Raw genomic sequence first — 21,570 nt, forward strand, 5'->3', positions numbered from 1 at the left:
TATATGTGATTGAAGTTTGTATAAATAGACTGTATTCTCTCATAATTAGACTGATAATCTGATTTAACAGAACACACCAGTGATCATGTGTCCTTTAGTGTTTCTTAGGCACTGATAGCAGTTTGTTTCCTTACAGTTGTTGTTCACTTCTTTAACTGTCCTGGTTCTCTATTCCAGATTTCTCCCCTATAACGTTCATCTTTTCCCCCCATCTTTCCTAAAGATCTTAGATTTGCTGAGTGATGTGCAGAAACCATCACATTTCAACTGGAAACTTCTTTCTTCTGAGTTTCTCTTTGCTTGTAGCTTCTGATGATAACTAAGGCAAAAGAAATGTAGCTTCAATTAAATTTCCTTATAACTTTCAGCCCCTTGATAAAGGATGTCATACTCTGCCTGTCTCAAGAATTGAATTAAAAAAAAAAAACATGAAGGCACGAAAGCAACTATGATTTCCTTCAGGAAGGGCATGTTCTGCCTGTCTCAGGTGTCTATTATTGGGCTGCAAGATGCAAGGAAGTTTTATTTAAGCTACGTGTCTCTTGACCTTGTATCACTCATCATTTTCCTCCTTTAACAACTTTGACCCTTACGTGTTTAAGATTGGTAAAGTGGAAGGTCTCCTCTTCCGTAGCTTCTTCCTGATGAATAAGGGCATAGAGATGTTCCTACCTATGAGGGAAGATCGGTCAGTTGAGAGTTTTAGTAGGAGTTAGGAAAGGCTAAGGCAGCTGTCTTTAGCATTGATAACATGTGGGAGTTTCCTTGAGGAGAAAGAATCATCTGTCCCCTTGATGTTCTGCCACTGAGTGTAATCACCAGGTGGAGAGAAAAAGGAGAAAACAGCAAAACATGATAGAATAACAAAAAGAAAAAAAAGCCCTAATAAATTTTTATTTTACTCCATACTCTGGTCACAGAAATACCCTTTTATTTACTGCTTTATATGTTGAGAAAATGAAAACAATAATCACATAATTGATGTATTTGTGTGTCTTAAAATCCTCCAAGATAATAGAGTCATAGATAGAAAGTGCAGCAGCTGGGGTTGTCACACAAAGGAAAATTGATTTGCAGCCGATAAGAAGATCAGAGGGAATAACTTCCAAAGGAGACTGTCAGATCAAGGGTGTGTGTGTGTGTGTGTGTGTGTGTGTGTGTGATGATTTCCTTTTATTTTAGATTTGGGTGGATAATGAGGAAGTGGAACCTGGTCATCTTAGGTAGAACTGGACATAATGTCACACATGTGACTTAAGAGAACACTTCTATGCATACTTTGTGTTATGTAGGTGAGGTTTATGTTCTTCCTTGGGTGGAGACTTTGGTATTACAAGAGGTTAAGATAGCTGTCCTCACTCCATGTGTTAACTCCATCATCCATATACATAAATATGAGTTGGGTTAAGCTCAAAGTGGCCTGCCCAAGCTCTTTCTTAGGACAGTCTTTATATTTTGTTGAATGTTTTCTGTTTCCATGACAGGAGACTGTGTCCACAGGGTGTTTTGCCAGAAGTAAAAGTTAAAATAGAAAAAAGAGGTTAAGTAAAATGAGGAATATGGTCAGTGGGTACATGCAGGTAAGCGGTGAACGTCAGTTCTTGTAGTCTATCTGGTGACAATAATTCCCTCTTTCATCTTAGGTACCATTATGAACTATGCCAATGGCCACTTCTTTGTAACTTTGGTATTTATTGCAGGGACTGCTGACCTTCAGGGATGTGGCAATAGAATTCTCTCAGGAGGAATGGGGATGCCTGAACCAGAGTCAGCAAGAACTGTACAGCGATGTGATGTTAGAGACCTATGGACACCTCCTTTTCTTGGGTAAGGGTAATGCCTTCTAGTTTTCCCACACCACCCTCAGAGTTTTGTTCCTTCCTTTGACAACTCTCTCTTGGAAGCTTCCTCTTTGCATGACTGAAATTGAGATTCCTGCAGTAAGGGAAGGAGGTAAGGATTTGTAGATGTAGAGAAATTTCTTCATGATGTTTCCTTTTCAGCTTTAGTCTCCCCTTTTTTTTAAGGTATCATCACCATTTATGAAGATTAATGTCAATTCTAAACATTGAGTGGCATAAGATGGTATTGCCTAAATCTTAAACTCCAATTTTTATTCCTTATTGTATTGGTAGTACTTGGAATGCAGGTCATGATGTGAATATTTGAAACTCCTCCTGCATGTTCTAAAGGGGCTTTTTCTTGTGCAACTCTGGGAAATCATTTTTTTTAGAATTCTCCTATGTCCCTTCTTGTTTGCTGAGTACAATACTGGGTTGAGAGATAGAATCTGCAGCGATAATTATATTCCTTCTTTCTGATAAACAGGTCTTGTTGTGTCAAAACCAGACCTGGTCATTGTTTTGGAACAAGAGAAGGAGCTGTGGGGTGTGAAGAGAAAGGAGACAGTAGCCTTACACCCAGGTAGGTGGAAGTGAAGCAGATGACACAAGTGAGGTCCAAATGTGAAGGAGGAAGATGGGTCTTAAAATGTTGTTCAGGTAGCTCTCCTTGAATGGAAATTCATTTACAAAGCCGAGTTTTATGTCTTCCCTCTCACAGAGGGACATCTGCTGTCTAACACATCACGCTCTTTGATTCTCCAAGGACTGTCCTTCAGCTCCATTGAAGGTCCACCACATCCACGGTGAAGGCCTCCATAATCTGAGAGCTTCTCCATTGCTGTGAGAGCCCTAGAGTAAGGAGATTGAGCCCCATGTCAGGCTATGAGCTGAGAATGGAACCTGCTTGAGATTCTCTCTCCCTCTCCTCCTGCCCTTCCCCAGCTCTCTCTCTCAAAATAATAATAATAATAATAATAATAATAATAATAATAACAACTAATAATAATAATAATACTCTACCTGTGTATCAAGTTTAGATTTTTTTTTTTTTTTTTAATTGGGTGTCGTACCCAGGACATGCTTTGGTACCATTCTCATTAACTTTTGTGTCTTCTATAATATTTTCTTTGTGGTTTACATAAAGGTTACCTAAAAGATCTTAAAGATATAAAAACCCATTTTAAACTGATAATTGCATACAAAATTATTCTACTTATAAGCTCCATCCCTGCACCCACCTTAAGTTACTGTTATCACAAATTCTATCTTTTAATATGTAATTTATTACCTAGATTTATGATTTTTGTACTTCTTTAAGATTTGTTTATGTATATAGAGAGAATGAGCAGGGAAGGGGCAGAGAGCAAGGGGGTCAAAGGATTGGAAGCAGGCTCTGTGCTGTAAGCATGGAGCCTGATGTGGGGCTCAGACTCTTGAACCGTGAGATCATGACCTGAGCTGAAGTCTGATGCTTAATCCACTGAGACACCCAGGTGTCCCAGATATTTTATACTCCTACTGAAAAAAAAATACTGTAGCAGAAATTAAAGTGACTTGTGCTACCTCATTACAACATGACAGGTTTCTATAATTGTGCATTTAAAAAAAAATTCTTAATGTGTTTTTATTACTGAGAGAGAGAGTGAGAGAGCGCAAATGTGGAGAGGCAGAGAGAGTCAGAGACACAGAATCTGAAACCGACCCCAGGCTCGGACTGTCAGCACAGAGCCTGATGGGGGGTAGAACTCATGGGCCTTGAGATCATGATCTGAGCCAAAGTCGGTCGCTTAACCAACGGAGTCACTCAGGTGGCCCAATTGTGTAAATTTTTATATTTAGCAGAGAGTTTTATGTTCTCATGTGGTTTCAGTTACTATTTACAATCCTATTATTTCAACCAGAAGGACCTCCTTTAATATTTCTTAAATTTTTTTTTTTAACATTTTATTTATTTTTGAGACAGAGACAGAGCATGAACAGGGGAGGGTCAGAGAGAGGGAGACACAGAATCCGAAACAGGCTCCAGGCTCTGAGCTGTCAGCACAGAGCCCGACGCGGGCTGGAACTCACAGACTGCGAGATCATGACCTGAGCCGAAGTCGGCCGCTTAACCGACTGAGCCACCCAGGCGCCCCCCTCCTTTAATATTTCTTGTAGGACAGGTCTACTTGTAAACTTAAAGGGATTTTTATTGGGAAAGTCTCTATTTCTACATTCGTGGAAAACGGTTTGCCAGGTAGGGTATTCTTAATGGATGTGTCTTGACCTTTCAATACTTGAATACATTGGCCCACGTACTGCCTCCATAAGGTCTACTGAGAACCCCAATACTAGTCTTACAGGAGCTCTCTTGTAAGAGATGAGTGGCTTTTTCCAAGCTGGTTCAAATTTCTCTTTTCACTTGTGAGTTTTGATAGGTTAAGTATAAGATGTCACTGTGTTCATGTCTTGACATTTATCCTGCTGTGAATTGACTGAACTTGTATCATTTGTCTCTTCTTTCCACATACAAGACTTGACTTCTTGATGTCAATGCTCTGCCCCCTTTCCCTCCCCTCTCTTCAGGAGTTCCCTTAATGTACATATTGAATTACCAGTTGGTGTTGCATGAGTCCCTAGACTCTGTCCTTTGATTCTTCGTAGATAGTTTAATACAAGAGTACTTTAGGTTGTCTGATTCTTTTTTCTGCTTGATCAAGTCTGTCACTGACCCCTTAGTGTATTTTTAAATTCAGTAATTATACTTTTTGTCTCCCAATTTCTTGTTAACTGTTGGTTATAATTTGTTTCCTTGGGTTTACATTTTGGTCATGAATAGTTTTCCTGCTATATTTTAGTTACATATCTATTTTTCTTCTTCCTCCATAAGCATCTTTATGATGGTTATTTTTAATTCTTTGTCAAGCAATTAATACTACTTTATTAATTTAATACCAGTTTTGGAGATATATTTTGTTCCTCTAATTGGAACACAATTTCCTATTTCTTTGTATCCCTTTATATCTTTGGTTGATATTTGTGAATTTAAAAAAAAAAACAAGCAAACAAAAAACCCCACCAAAGGTAAAACAAAACAAAACAAACAAACAAAAAAACCTACAGCCTCTGGGCTCAGGATTGTGGACTTTTGTTATACAGAAGAACACAAATTATAGTAATTCTGGGGACAGTGACACATTCTGGGCATTTGTCATGTCTGAATTTCTGTAACTGCAAAGTTTAAAAAGTGTAGTTACTCTTTAGAGCTCGTGATACCTTCCTCTCTCTGTCTTCAGCTCTGTAGTCTCTCCAGTGTTTGAACAAATGCTCACCTTTTGTCTGAGCAGCCACCACAGTGTATCCAGAGGATGCTCTCATTTCTTCTGTTTTCCATGCCGTGCATGACAGAAACAAGTCCCTCAAGACAACAAAGAAACCAGATCGTTGAACATACATTTGTTTCTCTCCTCGACAGAGGGAAGACTTTTCTCACAGTGTTGCCATGGAGTGTCAGGTAGGGTGAGCAGCTGTTGTAGGCAAGTGTCCTACACGTTCTTTGTTTTTTCAATGTGGATCTTCTTTTACACTTGTCTGGATGTGCTGTGTTCTGCTAACTGGCTTCTGGAGCACTCAAGAAGGTTCTTTGGTCTATATTTCGTCTCCGTGAAAGAGTAAAGTCCTGTTGCCTACTATTTCTCTATTCTGCTGATGTCCTATCATGGGTATTAATTTTGCATATTAGCCTTTTTACATATATGCCTGTCAGTGTAGTAACTGCAATGACTTCTTTTGTATCTTTTAGTTGTATCTTTCTGTAACACCCTAGGTTTGTTGGCACCAGGAGACTCTCCTGTACCAAAGGAGAGTCATTTGGTACAGTGATATGGGAAGAAGTAGAAGCTGTGTCTCTGAGTATTTCTACTTAAGAAAATGATGAGGAAGATGAAGGGGGCATAAGAAATGCAGAAATTATATTATACTGGATGTAACCAAAAAGAGACAATTACTTGTAATGAAATCCTACTGCTAGAAGAGATCAAGTATAGAAAACATTTGGAGGAAAACCCCTCCTTAAGTCAGTTATATTTGCAGGACAATGTCTTTGAAGTAAAATCCAAAAATCCATTTTTAAACCTACATATTCTCTGGAAGGACATTTGGAAATGCAGGAAAATCACCTCGTCCATACCAGAAGTAATTGCTGAAAGCACTTCAAATATAAAACTGGATGAATTCCGCAAATTTGGCATTTGAAAAGGAAGATAAAAATTCTAAATACGATTGATTTGAGAAGTCCTGTTTGGAGGGTTCATTATTCTTCCACCAACGCATAATTCCCCCTGTTTCAAAGTCTCTAATTTTGATAAACACGGGGAGGGGGGTGGAGATTATCCAAACATCAGTGTTCAATAGTTATCATATAATACTAAATTTGGAGCAAGCATTTATGTGCTGTGTTCTTAGGAAGGCCTTTAGTGAGGACGCTATCATTTGGATTACTGAGGTGTTAATAATGGAGATAGAACTTACAAAGGCAATGAGTGTGGGAAAAATATGAATCGAGGGTCAAGTCCTAATAAACATCAGAGAACTCCATCTCCAGAGAACCAGTGTGAAAGTAAAAGCTATGGAAAAGTCTTCTATGAAAGCTCAAATCTTATCGTACATTATATCCTTACTGCAGAGAAGACTAGCAAATATAACACCTCTGGGACAGCTTTTTTTTTTTTTTTTTTTTAATAAAAAAAAATTGTATTTTTTAAATTCACATCCAAATTAATTAGCATATAGTGCAACCATGATTTCAGGAGTAGATTCCTTAGTGTCCCTTACCCATTTAGCCCACCCCCCCTCCCACAATCCCTGCCATAACCCTCAGTTTGTTCCCACATTTATGAGTCTCTTTTGTTTTTCCCCCTCCTTGTTTTTATATTATTTTTGTTTCCCTTCCCTTATGTTCATCTGTTTTGTCTCTTAAAGTTCTCATATGAGTGAAGTCATATGATTTTTCTCTTTCTCTGACTAATTTCACTTAGCATAATACCCTCCAGTTCCATCCACGTAGTTGCAAATGGCAAGATCTCATTCTTTTTGATTGCCGAGTAATACTCCATTGTATGTATGTGTATGGACTCTTTCCATACTTGGGCTATTGTTAATAGTGCTGCTATAAACATGGGGGTGCACGTGTCCCTTCAAAACAGCACACCTGTATCCCTTGGATAAATGCCTAGTAGTGCAATTGCTGGGTCGTATGGTAGTTCTATTTTTAGTTTTTTGAGGAACTTCCATACTGATTTCCAGACTGGCTGTACCAGTTTACATTCCCACCAGCAATGCAAAACAGATTCTCTTTCTCTGCATCCTTGCCAACATCTGTTGTTGCCTGAGTTGTTAATGTGAGCCATTCTGACAGCTGTGAGGTGGTATCTCATTGTGGTTTTGATAACTCTGGGACAGCTTTTAACTGTTCTTCAAAATTCACTCAACAGCAGAGATTTCCTAATGGGAAGAAATCTAACAAATTTAAACAAGGCAAAGTCTTTACCGCTCAAAACTTATCAACCTAAGGAGATACATACTGGGGAGAAGGCTGACTGATGTAGGTATATATGTAGGTGTACACATACACAAAAATAAATAAATGGCAAAGTTGTTAATCACAACTAAAAACTTCCTGAACATCAGAAAAACATACTGAGTGATACCCTACAAATGTAAAGGATGTGGTGAAGTGTTTAGTTTGTAAGTAAAAGTATTCAACATGAGACATACTGGGGAGATAACTTACAAATAGCAAGAATACTGGCAAAGTCTTTACCTGGAACAGAACCTTAAGTAAAGGAAACATACTGGATAGAAACCCTAGAAATGTAATGAATAAGGAAAGACTTTGGGTTTTAATACACACATCAGTAAAAACCAGTCTTTATAAAGGATAAAAACTTGAAATATGTAGACATTTGGCAATCTATGTAATGAAAAGGCAAATCTAAACAAAATCAGAGAATTCACAGCAGGAAGCAGTAAGTCAATACCACTTTTCAAACATGATTCTAAATCAGAGTGTTTATTACAGAGAAAAATCCAAAGTTAAAATACCGAGATCACTTACATCAGTGTAGGATAAGGGGCACTAACCCCTCTACCACTGAAAATCTCTGTGTATCTTTTGAGTCCCCAGAACTTAAAACCATACCTACTTTTCCATGGAAATATCCTATTGTTGAGGCTCTGTGCTGACAGCTCAGAGCCTGGAGCCTTCTTCAGATTCTGTGTCTCCCTCTCTCAGCCCCTCCCCTGTCTGTCTCTCTTTGTCCCCTGCTCTGTCTGTCTGTCTCTCCTTCAAATATAAACATTAAAAAAAGTTTTTTTAAGTTAGAGAAACATTCTGAATTTAAATGTTTTGCTAATTAGCGTATAGAAAAAATATGGTAGCAACTCAAAAATCTGAGTAGATCTTCATAATAGCAATTGTTACAAGTCAAGAATATTATTTATGCAGTTAAAATAAAGACATTTTCACAGATATCTGAGGAAAGTATAGCTACTCTTCTATAAAAGGATGTAAGATTATTGTAAATCTACTTTTACTCAATAATTAGCCTTAATTTGGGTAGCATGGAAAGTACAACTCACAGATCATTATATCAGAAGAACAAGAATGGTTCTTGAAAAACTGTAATGTGCATTTTGGCCAAGGTCATACAGTGATTTTGCAGTAGTTTTCTTAGAGTGTATTTGAAATTAATATATACCCATTAATAACCCTGAATGGATTTTGTGTAATGAAAGAAGTGTTATCCTATACCAACCTTAACTTACCCCACCTTCATCAAGGTTGCAGGTAAACAGACAGTAACCCAAATTACACTTGACCCTCGTACAGCATGGTTTTGAACGGTGTGGGTCCACTTATAGGCAGATTTATTTATAGTACAGTACTGTAAATATAATTTCTCTTCCTTTTGACTTTTTAAATATTTTCTCGAACTTCCTTTATCATAGGAATACCATATACAGCAACTATAACATATCAAATATGTGTTAACTGACTATTTTTGATAAGGTTTCTTGCCAATAGTAAGCTATTAAAATAACGTGTTGGGGAGTCAAACTTGTACATGGATTTTCAGCTGCATGGGTGGTGGGAACACCAAACACCTGCATTATTCAAGGGGTGCTTTTTAAGCAGTGGGGTGATATCACTAATCTCTTTTCCCAGTGGTCTTAAACTTCAAATTATTTGAACTTAATTTTCCCAAAGTTTACATATTATATCTTTTCTTCCTTTTTGTAAGTGCTGGGGCATTAGGTGCTTTTAATAAGGATGATATAGGACTTATTACTGAGAGTGTAGCTGAACAATTTCCAGATACTGCTGACTTGGAATCCATAATGTATAACCAGGCTGGCTGCAGGGGGTTTGAACTGACTCTAGCTCCACCTAATAGCAAACACACTAGAGAACAGCCCCACAGTCACAAGCAAATAGAAGTTCTTCATAGGAATTCCCCAATCATCATTTGTATAAGAGTTCTCACTCTCAGTATATTTACCTTGTGCATCCCTTAGAGAAGAGCCCCACAGAGTCTGCAATTCTCCCTTCATTTTCATTTGAATTGTGCATTCTAGACTTAGCTCAGGAACTCTGAAGCAGTTCAACCATGTGCCCCAAAAAGGCATCTTCCCCAATCCCTGCCATTCTCTCTGCCTGCACTCAATCTTGACCTCTCCATGTTACTCTCATGGCATATTGTGTACATTCTCCATTATCTATGAGCAGTAAATTATTTCAATTTGTTGTTGTTGTTGTTTGTTGATCCATGGCTCACAAAATAATACACAGGGGTTCTACTTAACAATTGTTAATTCAACAAAGTCACTACAAATATAAGACATATCTACAGAATTCTCAATCACTAGTCTTATCCTATGTGTTTTTTAGTTTTGTTTTGTTTTTGCTTGTGTGGTTTTGGTGAGCATACAGAACAGAGTTTTATGATTTTGATATGCCCAGAATGCAATATATTATATTAAGCTAAAGATGGATTTTGGAGTGACGGTACTAATTAGGAAGAAGTATGCATGTGTATATGTGTGTATGCAAACCTGTCTCTTCGGAAGGAATGGGAATATTAGTTCAAATGAGGATATTTCAAATTTCAAAATTGATTTCCTGACAATCAAAAATGTTACAGATTTATAATGGGAATAATTCTCTCTACATTGTTTGTATTAAACTTATATCCCCTAAATCTCTGTGTATCTTGGTTTGAGAATCTCCCCATACAAATCCTGTCTTATCTACCTGGCTATTAGTCATGTAGGATCTACTCTGCTTTCATGTTCCAATGTTCATGAACTGTTGCTTATATGACTTGCTCAGGGATTTTAAGATTATTTGCATGAAATGACATGGTGATCAAATGTTAATTTGAATATAGGAGTAATTCTACAGGGAGCATATTCCATGTAGTTTAACCGATACATTTCCTTCCTTCTCAATTGGAGAAGAACACTGAGTAAGATTTCTTTAATGTTCTTTTCCCTTCTTGGAAATGATACCATCCATGTTACTCACTTTAGCAGGACAATTTGATGAGGTGAAAACTTGGAGAGTCATGGGTTGTTTTCACATTTATTTCAAGGGAAAAAGACATGGACAGTGCTGAGAATTTAGTAGATGTTCTAAATGTAGGAAGAAAACAATATTCTATTAAGATTGGTGCAGTCCAAGATAAGAAATAAAAAACATCTAGGCTGAAGCATTGGCACAAATTCTTTTTGTGGGGAAGGACATCTGTCCTAGGCTGCATGAGAGACTGAGTTATAGAAGGATAAATTTTACTCATTTTCTTTATAAATCATCTCCAGTTCTTCTGTCTCCTCATCCCCATTCCACTGATGTAGCCATCACAGTGTTTTTCTTTGCTGTGTTAAGGAGAATCTTCCCTTCCCATGTAAGCCCTGTAGGCACTTGTTTATTCTTAGTAGCTTGGAATTTTTAATTTTTTTTAAGTTTATTTAATCATCTTTTTTTTTTTTTTTATTATATGAAATTTATTGTCAAATTGGTTTCCATACAACACCCAGTGCTCATCCCAAAAGGTGCCCTCCTCAATACCCATCACCCACCCTCTCCTCCCTCCCACCCCCCATCAACCCTCAGTTTGTTCTCAGTTTTTAACAGTCTCTTAAGCTTTGGCTCTCTCCCACTCTAACCTCTTTTTTTTCTTTTTTCCTCCCCCTCCCCCATGGGTTCCTGCCAAGTTTCTCAGGATCCACATAAGAGTGAAACCATATGGTATCTGTCTTTCTCTGTACGGCTTATTTCACTTAGCTTGTGAAAGAGAGACAGAGAGACAGAGGGAAAGAGAAAGAATCCCAAGCAGAATCTGCACTGTCAGCACAGAACCTGATGCGGAGCTCAAACTCACAAAATGTGAGATCATGACCTGAGCTGAAGTCCGATGCTAAACTGATGGAACCACCAGGTGCCTCTAGAATTTGTTAATATAATAGGAAATGGTTGATAATTAGATCATTTGAGTCCATCTCTAATATTTAAACACCATTTTGTCACCACTTCCCTGGAAGAACAGAAAAAACACCATCAATGGACCACAGGATTATTTCAGGCACTTGGTACTGAGAGAGTTATGAGGACAGATAAAACATGAGGATAGTATACTTTGAGAGGAAGATAGATCTTACTAAAAGCAAATATGGAGCAGTCCTGAAAGGCAAGGAAGGACAGAGTAGGAGGCTCCCTTTGGTCACTGTAAGGTCTTAGGAAACTTCTTGTGACAGAGATGTGGACTTGGGAACCAACATGGTGGTTTTCTGGGATTGAGGGAAGTCAGATCCTTTTTTTTTTTTTTTATGATTTAATGAATTCCCCAGTGGTACTAAGGACTAGATGCTGTTGGATGCCATAGGTAACTCTAGTTTGACAGACCCAGATGTATGGGGGTTGATGGAGAGGGGATATTGGATGACTTAAACATTGTGGGCATAGCTTGAAGATGTCATATGACAAAGTTGATGTTGAAGAAGAAAGCTGCTGGACACTAATAGTCAGAACCTGCAAGACCTGTGGGTAGTTCCTGAAAGCACTGACATTGCAGGTATATAAGCCCAACATAGGTCTGACCTGGTGTTGATGGGTGACCTTCCAAGGATCCTGACCCACAGCTGGCAGAAACCTCCCTCACTTCCACTTGGCCCTGTGACAAGTTTAATCCTGTCTCTGAACTGTGTGCAGAGCACTGATTAGTCCAGAAGCAGGTCACCAGTCACCAATACTGAGCATATTTCTGCTCTAAACAGCCTACCCAGTTTTTAGGCTAGATGTTCCTATGTTGTTTCATGGCCTAGGCCATCCTTACACCCATTTGGACCTGAGTGGGAAGAGAATGTCTATCAGTTGTAGAAACCAGTAAAATAAAGTAGGGTAGCATGTTCTACTCCCATTTACATTTGTTCAATGGAAGGAGAAGAATTCATTTTCACTACCTGTTATGTTGGGGCATTGAGATTTGCCCAGTGATGTCTAATGTGAATAGTTGCCAATTCAGTTTCTTCTGAGAAGTACTGAAGTGTGAACTACCTATGTCACCATCCTAATGATGTCAATCTGTCAGTTCTCTGTGATGAATGTTTTTATGTCTCATGAGCTAAAAAAGAAAGGTTTCCCTATATACATGTGTTTATATTTGTACATGTATACACACACACATATATATGTATGTGTTATATATATATTTATATTTATATATATTTATATTTATATATACACATACACACACAGATATATGCATATATACATATATACACATAAGTATATATGTGTGTGTGTATTTATTTATTTATTTATTTATATTTGGGGGGTATATATCTGTGTGTGTGTGTATGTATAAATATGCATACACACAGATTGCTTCTTATCCATGAAGTAAAATATTGAAATAATGTAACTTAATATTGAAAATAACACTATTAGTATAATTACAAAATCCTTGTTTGTTAAAAATTATTTTTTATGATATATTGCCTTGCTGGTTGTTTGGTTATGACTACATGGTTTTTGTTTGTCTTTTTTGTTTGTTTTTTCAATTTTATCATCCTGTTTTAGGTATAGTTCTAGGAAAATTCCAATGTACTATCTTCAAGCAAAGTTTAGTGTTACCAGGAACATAATGTTTATTTATGTTAATATTCCAGTGAAAATATTGGAGTTTAGATTTACCACATTTGTTTTTCTTACATCTTATATACATTTTTTTTTTATTTTTTGTTACCTGTGTTTTCTTGTATTCATATTCAGAAAATACTTCTACATATCATTCTATTTCTGTGGACATTGTGTACTCAGTAACATATTGCTTTAGATAGAAATTAAAGCATGCTTTTTTTGAAGCATGCTTTTAAAATCTAGTCACTGTGTAAAATTACTTTCTACATTTAGTATCAATTTGTCAGTATATATACATTGATACTTATCTATTTACTTCTATTTTTTAATGGAGTTTTTTTTTTTAAGTAAAGTCACATGTACAATTGATAAGTGAACATCTCAAGGGAATTTCACAAGCTGATCACATCTCTGTAAGCCACTGAGATCAAGAAACATAAATGTTTGTCCTCTATACTTGCTTCTCATGATTAGTGGGTTTTTTTTCATCATTTTTAGAAATCTTCCTTTATATTGAGACCACAGAGTCACATTCCTTTTTCTTTTTCTAAAAATACCATTATCTTTACAATTTCAATAAGAAATGTATTAAAAATCCCTGTGTTGTGTGGTGTGTGTACTGACTGAGATTTTCTATTCTTTTCTTTTTCCCCCAACATGGCTAACAAACTACATGTTAATGAATATGTTGTATTGTGCTTTCTTTTCATTTGCTTGCATAAGTCATTTCTCGACATGGATTGACATCAGCGTGATCTTAGAACAGAGTTTTGTTGTTTCTCTGTCTTTTTCTACCTCTGGTGATGTTTAGAAATCTCACAAGATGACATACTCAATGTCAATTTTGATGTCAAAAGCCTTAAATGAACCTCTTTGCTTAGATCAATGCTTATTCCTCTATATCCATGACAGAATGATCTGCAAGGTCTTGACAATAGCAATAATTTCATGTCACAGACTCTAGCATATGTAGAATATTGGCAAACCAATTACTCGTTTACCATTATCTCTCTCTTTACTGAGTGTACATTGATTTCTAGATTTTTTTTTTTTTTTTTTTTTTTTTTTGCCAAAGAAATGAGTGTAGTCAACCCATTGGTCATTGTCTCTAAAGGAGTCTGAACCACATTGAAAACTTTTGGGTGAAAAGATTTCTGCCATGATTTTTGATGCACAATTTCTGATATGTTTGTAGAATGGCCAGGGGTGTATCCATTGTGGTACAATGTGCATCTTTGGTGACTTCCAGACCATTCATATTAGCCCCATCAACCTGGTTGGAAGGAGCTTAAAGTAAAAGCTTCCAGCCATTGAGTTTTTAATTTTCCTCTGTATGTCACTACAAAATGAGCAGCAAAACATCATGAAGGCAAATGTATTTTGGGTACTGTTCTGAATATCTGAAGAAAATCATATATTTGCTATATACAGCATTGTTACTATTTCTTGAGATCATGTTGTGACCTTATGAACTGGACCAGCATTTCTTTGATTTTCATCCAGTACAGGTAGAAGCAGTAGGTCAAGTGCATTCATAAGATCACTGTCTCTTCCCTATCTTCATCTAGGTTCAGAGCCATCCACAGTATTTTTGTCCTTGTGATCACCCCTCTGTTTGATTTCACACAGTGTCCTCCACCTTTTATCTCTGTGTTGTACCTTTTAATATTCCCTATAGATGGTTGGTGAACACATGTCCTAATTCTGATCTGTTTTGCACTATCAGCCCTTTTATTGCAATGTGCCATGATTTCATGGTATCTAGGACCTGCTCTGCCTGGGTAAGGAATACAAAATTCTCTCATCTTATCAGATACATGTAAGTCCTATGCTTTTGCACAGTTCAGGTGTTTCTTCATCCATCTCCCTTAGAAAGTTCACTACAGAAATTCAAGGTAGACCATCATGGGTATTAGGATATCTTTACCTGGTTGAATGTAGTACCCGCAGTGACATTGAAAAAGTGAATGCTACAGGTCACCTGATTTTTCTGCATTGAATCTTGCTGATCACAGTCTTGGAAAATGTTTCGTGGTGTAAATTGAATAGGTCTTATTCCAGATCCTGTGTCAAGTTAATGACAGAATTAGTGCTTGATGAGGTGGTGTACACATGGGAAAATTATGCAGGAGCCAAAGCAAGGTCAAACTGGTGGATATTGCTGAGAGATTCTTCTCTATGAGTTTAAGTTTCTCTAAGGGTTATGTATAGAAGCATTGAAAGTTCTTATTTTAATTTTTTTTAACATTCATTTTTGAAAGGCAGAGAGAGACAGAACGTGAATGGGGGAGGGGCAGAGAGAGAGACACAAAGAAACAGAAGCAGTCTCCAGGCTCTGAGCTATCAGCACAGAGCCCAACGCGGGGCTCGAACTCATGGACTGCAAGATCATGATCTGAGCCAAAATCGGCCACTTAACCAACTGAGCCACTCAGGGTGCCCCGAAAGTTCTTATTTTAATGTCATTCCAGTTATGTGTGTGTGTGTGTGTGTGTGTGTGTGTGTGTGTGTGTGTGTGTACATATATATGTAAATTTTTGGAATATAATGGTAGCATCTTGCTCTTGGATGGAGGATAGATTTGTTTCTTGGGTATGAAAACACATGTCTCCTTCCACAGCAATGTTCAAGCAGATATGCTAGATGTTCATTTAAGATACTAGGGTTTCCTATGCTCAGGGTCTCACAGATGTAACACAAACCCACTGCATGTGCAGCATCTACCCATAGGAATTGAAGGTGGGGGCTGAGAAGTGAAATTAAAGTGATCAAGAAGTTGAAGGTGGGGGCGCCTGGGTGGCGCAGTCGGTTAAGCGTCCGACTTCAGCCAGGTCACGATCACGCGGTCCGTGGGTTCGAGCCCCGCGTCGGGCTCTGGGCTGATGGCTCAGAGCCTGGAGCCTGTTTCCGATTCTGTGTCTCCCTCTCTCTCTGCCCCTCCCCCGTTCATGCTCTGTCTCTCTCTGTCCCAAAAATAAATAAACGTTGAAAAAAAAAATGCTTAAAAAAAAAAAAAAAGAAGTTGAAGGTGTTTGCTGTGTCGTGACCCATAAGATCCTTAGATTTCAATCTAGGAATTTCCTGTCTTCAGCCAGGATTGGAAAATTGTTACCAACTTGTTACATCATGGAATGTGTGCAACCTTGGAATTTTTATAGTTCTTGAGATTATTTGTGGACTTGGTTCAAAAAGTCAATATTCATGGGTATATTTCTCCTCTTGTTTCTGTGTTTTGTTGTTTAGTTGTACATAGAAGTTAAATCATATGGTATTAGTCTATCTTTGACTTATGTCACATAGCATAATACTTTCTAGGTCTATCTACATTGTCACAAATGGCAAGAAAGGACAACAAGGGTAGAAACAGCTATAAATATCTCTGATTGACTTTAATAAAGCCCCTTGGAAGTATGAGCATGATACCTTGCTTACAGAGTTCCCAACAGCCTTAGCAGGTGAATCAAAAACTTCATTTCCTAGGGGCACCCGGGTGGCTCAGTTGGTTGAGCATCCGACTTAGGCTCAGGTCATGATCTCACAATTCGTGGGTTTGAGCCCTGCATCAGGCTCTGGGCTGACTGCTCTTGATCAGAGCCTGGAGCCTGCTTCAAATTGTGTCTCCTTCTCTCTCTGCCCCTCCCCCGCTCATGATTTGTCTCATTCTGTTTCTCAAAAATAAATAAATGTTAAAAAAAAAAATTAATTTCCTAAAAGCTTCAATAATGCTTGGATATTTTGGAGACCTCAAGAATACAGGAATTCACCCAAATCTATAGGTATTGCAGACAAAGTCTGATGGCAAGTATTTGGCTTGTTTTATACACTTGAAAGGCTATTAATAGTTCAATCTAGCGATTCCTCAAGAAAAATTCCAGTAAAGCTGGTTTTAAAGAATCTATAGATAAAAGCTCTATGCTTGCTGCACTCATGAAAATAAACAGGCTGAGTTTTGTTTTGTTTTGTTTTTTTCTTAAAATACACTTAGTTTGCAATCAAATTAGTGTCAATTTGGCTCTGTTTGGTAAAAAATGAGGGTGACTAGAGTGAAAAAAATTTTCAATAATCCATCTTTGTAGGTATTTCATTTTAATACTATTCATCATAACCTGGACCAGATCCTGATTTCTTCTAGTGTCCTCCAATACCTGGCTAGAAATTCTGCAAGTAATACATTTATTAAATGTTTGTTTATTGATTTTGAGAGGGAGCATGAGTGAGGGAGGAGGAGGAGGAGACAGAGAAAGAGAGAGAGAGAAAGGAGGAATCCCAAACAGGCTGCTCACTGTCAATCAGGGCAAAGTCCAAAAAGGGGCTCAATCCAAGGAACAGCTAGGTGAAGACCTGAACCAAAATCAATAGCCAGACACTTAATAGGCTTGGCCACCTAGATGCCCCTCTCCCCAAAGTAATATTTTTATTTGTCTCCTACCTTCCTGACTTGAAATCATTTGAAAACTAAAACTGCCTCTTTTCCTGAAGCTCTGCAAACTTAATATAAGTGATTTGATGTAAAGAAATTGTCGTAATAGCTCATATATAGGCAATCTTAGTGCTGTGGTTCTATGGGCCACTGAAAAGATTGCCAGAAGTGTTTGCACTATAATACAGGAAGATCTGTCAGTTGTCCCTACCTGCCCTACTGTATCTGAAGATGATTCAAGTCTGACATCTAGACGTCTGTGCCACTAGCCACCCTTAGAAGTCAGAAACTGATTTAATAATTGATCTAAATATGAAGCATAGTTTTTACTTTGTTTTCATATAAATGCCTCATTTAATAACATTACTTGAACCACAGAACTAACTTTGACAATATACTTGTGTTGTTGCCTCCTAAAATGATTTTGACTAAACTGATCAGTCAGGACTAAACTGCTGGATCAATGACATGAGACTGTCACATCAACTTTTAATATCAGAAACTCCTCGGGAAGTTTCTATGGGGGAACTGATGGGTTTAGGACAGTCTTTCCACCTCTAATCCCCACATTGTGCTACTTGGTCCTGTGGATAATTGGAGATGAAGAAAGTTGAGAACCTACAGGTTCGAAAGAACGTTTCCCCCTTTGTTAACCACACAGAAGAATCTATATTGGGGGTCCTCCCAGAATAAGAGTTATTAACAGAGCCAAAGCTTATCTTAGTGACCCATCTGTAAGGTAGGACAAACATCTATTTACCAAATATGTGCTTTTCTTATCCCTCTGTGAAAAGCATTAATTTCCTACAAAGAGCCAGAGTCCTACCCATAGTTCACCATTATATTTGTACATCATCTTTCTGGCCAGTCTTTAGAATTGCATGTTTATGTGGATTTCCTGTACATACACCTATTAAATTTGATTTTCTCCTGTCAGTCTGTCTCATGGCAATTTGATTCCAATCCAGTTAGAAGGACCTTCAAGACAACAAGAATTCTTGTTCTCTGACAGAGAATTTGACTTAAATGCCTCATTTCTTGGCGTCCCATTTCAAGTATAAACAGTATAAAAAGATGCTGGAGTGATAGGACGTACTTGTAGAGGAGTTGATATTTTTGAACTCAGTTTTTGTCACTATTTCAGAAGGTTCCTTATTTATTTCCTGTGTGGATACTATGTAGTCAGTGTTTTCTTGAAAAACTTCTAAGTAGCAGTCAAAATATGTATTCCATTCAATTTAATATCGAGGTTTAATATAGATGGTTCTCTGGAGGTGGATGCATAAATGTACAAATTAAGTATTTCAAGGCCACTTGAGCATTAAAATCCTTAGTATAATTTCCTATTTACTTAGATACTTGCAAATATGTCATCCATATGTGTTAAACATGAATCCCATCAGACTGTTGGAAGATGGTTCTCCATCCTTTTCCCCATTGTGATGGTTTATTTTGATTCCTAGTGGGCTTAAATGCTCAGCACCACCTAAGGGGTTTTAGCTGTGAATGAATGTGCTACTTAGAATGACCTTGCTCCCTCAGGTGTCATCCTGGAGTTTGTTGATTGTATTTTGTGTCTTGGGTTTCTCTGGACTTAACCTGCCTAAATTCAAAGTGCTCAGGATGTTAAGGGACTCATTCTTCAATTCTTCCTCTGAGAGACCAACTAAATTATTTGTGTTGTGAATGGGAATTCTGGTAATGGCTGCTGGGTGCTATTCACTCTGTCCCTGTCTAATGAAGGAACTAATGTCCTTTGTCTTTGGATTCATTCAGAATCTCATCTACAGAATGCATCAAGCATTTACATTGAAAACACTATGAAGAATTTTAAGTTTCTAAGAGGAAGAGTCATTTCTGACACAGACCTGGAATATGTGCTTTTCCTGACTCTACAGTATATTGGGCCATGCAGTATTACAAAGGAAAATGATCATCCTTTATTAGAGTCCTAACTGAACACCGTCCATTATGTAACATGCAGCCTAATGGGCTGCAGGTGGGGAACTAGATCAGAAACAGTTCCGCATTGGCAGCCAAGAAACAAACAACACACACACAGAACCAGAACCAGAAAAGATCTCAAGTTCTGAAAACTGTTATAACCAGAACTGGACTAGTCCTAGGGAAATGAGTTTATGATGAAAGCCAACCAAATAATTAAGAAATTTCTCTGGTGTCATCACATGCTGTTATTTACCAAGAGAGGTCTTCCCAGCTAGATAACTTATTTCTCTCACTGCAAAATGAAAGCACTGTAGTCAAGAGTCATTACAGGGGCGCCTGGGTGGCTCAGTCAGCTAAGTGTCTGACTTCGGCTCAGGTCATGATCTTGTGGTTTGTGAGTTTGAGCCCTGCGTCGGGCTCTGTGCTGACAGCTCAGAGCCTGGAACCTGCTTCAGATTCTGTGTCTCCCTCTCTCTCTGCCCCTCCCCTACTCACTGTCTGTCTCAATAATAAATACATGTTTAAAAAATTTTTTTAAATAAATAATGAGTCATTACACATTTTCCTCATAATCTTCTTAAAGGTAACTTTTTCATATGCTCAGTCTTTTAAAACTAACCTTTTGTAGGGTGCCTGGGTGGCACATTCTGTTAAGTTTGTGACTCTTGGTTTTGACTCAGGTCATGATCTCACAGTTCCATGAGTTTGAGCCCCAGAGGGGCTCTGCACTGGCAGCTTGGGATTCTTTCTCTTGCTTTCAACCCCTCCCCAACTTGCACTGTCTCTGTCTCTCTCAAAATAAATAACCTCTAAAAAATTATAAAAATAAAAACAAACTAACCTTGTATGTGTGTGTGTTCATGACAGCTTAATTCTAAATTTTATCCTGTGTCTTTAATAGAGAACAATTGATTTTGACATGAATTTTCCTTACATATATATTTGTAGGTGAAGACCAAATGCACAAAGTCTTGGACAGGTGATGGGTGATGTGTCTATATCAGAAAAAAATGTAAAAGGGTCACAGATCCTACAACCCTAAAAAACTCCTCGCTTTATAAATGCAATACTTGTTGCCTCTATATAATGGGATATATTAAAAGAACAATGTGTATATTCAGTATGTCAGCATTTCCTAGTAATTTCTCTTGAATCCATTTTTTATACCAAATATTGTACAGTTTAGCAACTTCTCTTCAGGCCAATACTGTCCAGACTGTATACATTTATAATACAAATTTTTAAAACTCATCATTCTTCTGTATTTAAGAGCTAAGCACATACATGCTTGTGTAGGGCTCAGATTTGAATGTATTTCTTTTGAATATTTGAGAAAATGGGAAGTCCTTTCCAGAAAATCTAAGAGACAACAATCCTAGCTTACTGACACTAAGGGAAAAGGACCTCATTCACTCCTTCATGCAGTGATTTACTGGTCCCTAGTGATTTCCAAATTGGGTGACTGTAGTAAGCTGTCTATGCTGGAACTTCTGAAAGTCAGCCCTGGGATCCATATTTGTTTTGTGTTCTGCTCTATCAGCAAGAACGATAAATTTGATGCTTTAAAATAGGATGTGTCAGAGGCTTTCTCTAGTCACTGAGCAAAATGATGTCTCCCTTTACTGTTACCCGTTTTCACTATATGTGCTTTATATATCTAATATTTATTTCATTACAGATTAAATTCTTGTTCCTTCATCTATATAATCACAAGTCTAATATTGTATTGATGTGCAAATCAAATTGTGTAATAAAAATCTCACTGGATTTAGGCAGATTAGAAAATGTTATGTTACAAAAAAAAAAAACAAACATTTACAGTTGGAATTCAGACCTCCATTGCACTTCATTGCCTTATTATTAGAATAAGGTGAATTTGAACACTTGTATTGTCCTCAGCTTATCACAAATAATAGAAATGGTGTGCACTTGTGGTCTAAGGTGAAACTGAAAGAGAAAAGAAATATTATAGTAGATACCTCAAAAATAAAAACAGCAAAAGTGCCATAGGCCAACAAGGTCTGGTCAGCTGCTGGATGGGACTTTGAGATGCCTCCACTAGTCAGGGGCAAACAAATCATTGGCAGAACATCCACATGGGACTGGGTTCCCTTTCTTTCATAAACTTTCTGTACTTTTCAGCGTACAGATCTTTTAAGTCTTTGGTTAGGTTTACTCCTAGG

The 21,570-nt window shown here is 37.6% G+C and overlaps 1 protein-coding gene across 1 annotated transcript; it reads left to right on the forward strand.

The window, feature by feature from the left end:
• Positions 1-1,559: 1,559 nt before the first annotated feature.
• LOC123578466 (putative protein ZNF720) lies at positions 1,560-2,650 on the forward strand. Its single transcript, XM_045441339.1, has 3 exons — positions 1,560-1,580; positions 1,701-1,827; positions 2,329-2,650. Exons 1-3 carry the CDS (start codon positions 1,560-1,562, stop codon positions 2,436-2,438), a joined length of 258 nt encoding a protein of 85 aa, XP_045297295.1. The 3' UTR covers positions 2,439-2,650.
• Positions 2,651-21,570: the final 18,920 nt, after the last annotated feature.

Source organism: Leopardus geoffroyi, chromosome E2, assembly GCF_018350155.1.
Source record: "Leopardus geoffroyi isolate Oge1 chromosome E2, O.geoffroyi_Oge1_pat1.0, whole genome shotgun sequence".
Classification (NCBI taxonomy): domain Eukaryota; kingdom Metazoa; phylum Chordata; class Mammalia; order Carnivora; family Felidae; genus Leopardus; species Leopardus geoffroyi.

Coding starts and splice junctions, on each gene's coding strand:
- LOC123578466 (XM_045441339.1), top strand. CDS start 1,560: ATGGTCAGTGGGTACATGCAG. Junction 1,581..1,700: donor TGGTCAGTGGGTACATGCAG/GTAAGCGGTGAA, acceptor TATTTATTGCAG/GGACTGCTGACCTTCAGGGA. Junction 1,828..2,328: donor TGGACACCTCCTTTTCTTGG/GTAAGGGTAATG, acceptor TCTGATAAACAG/GTCTTGTTGTGTCAAAACCA.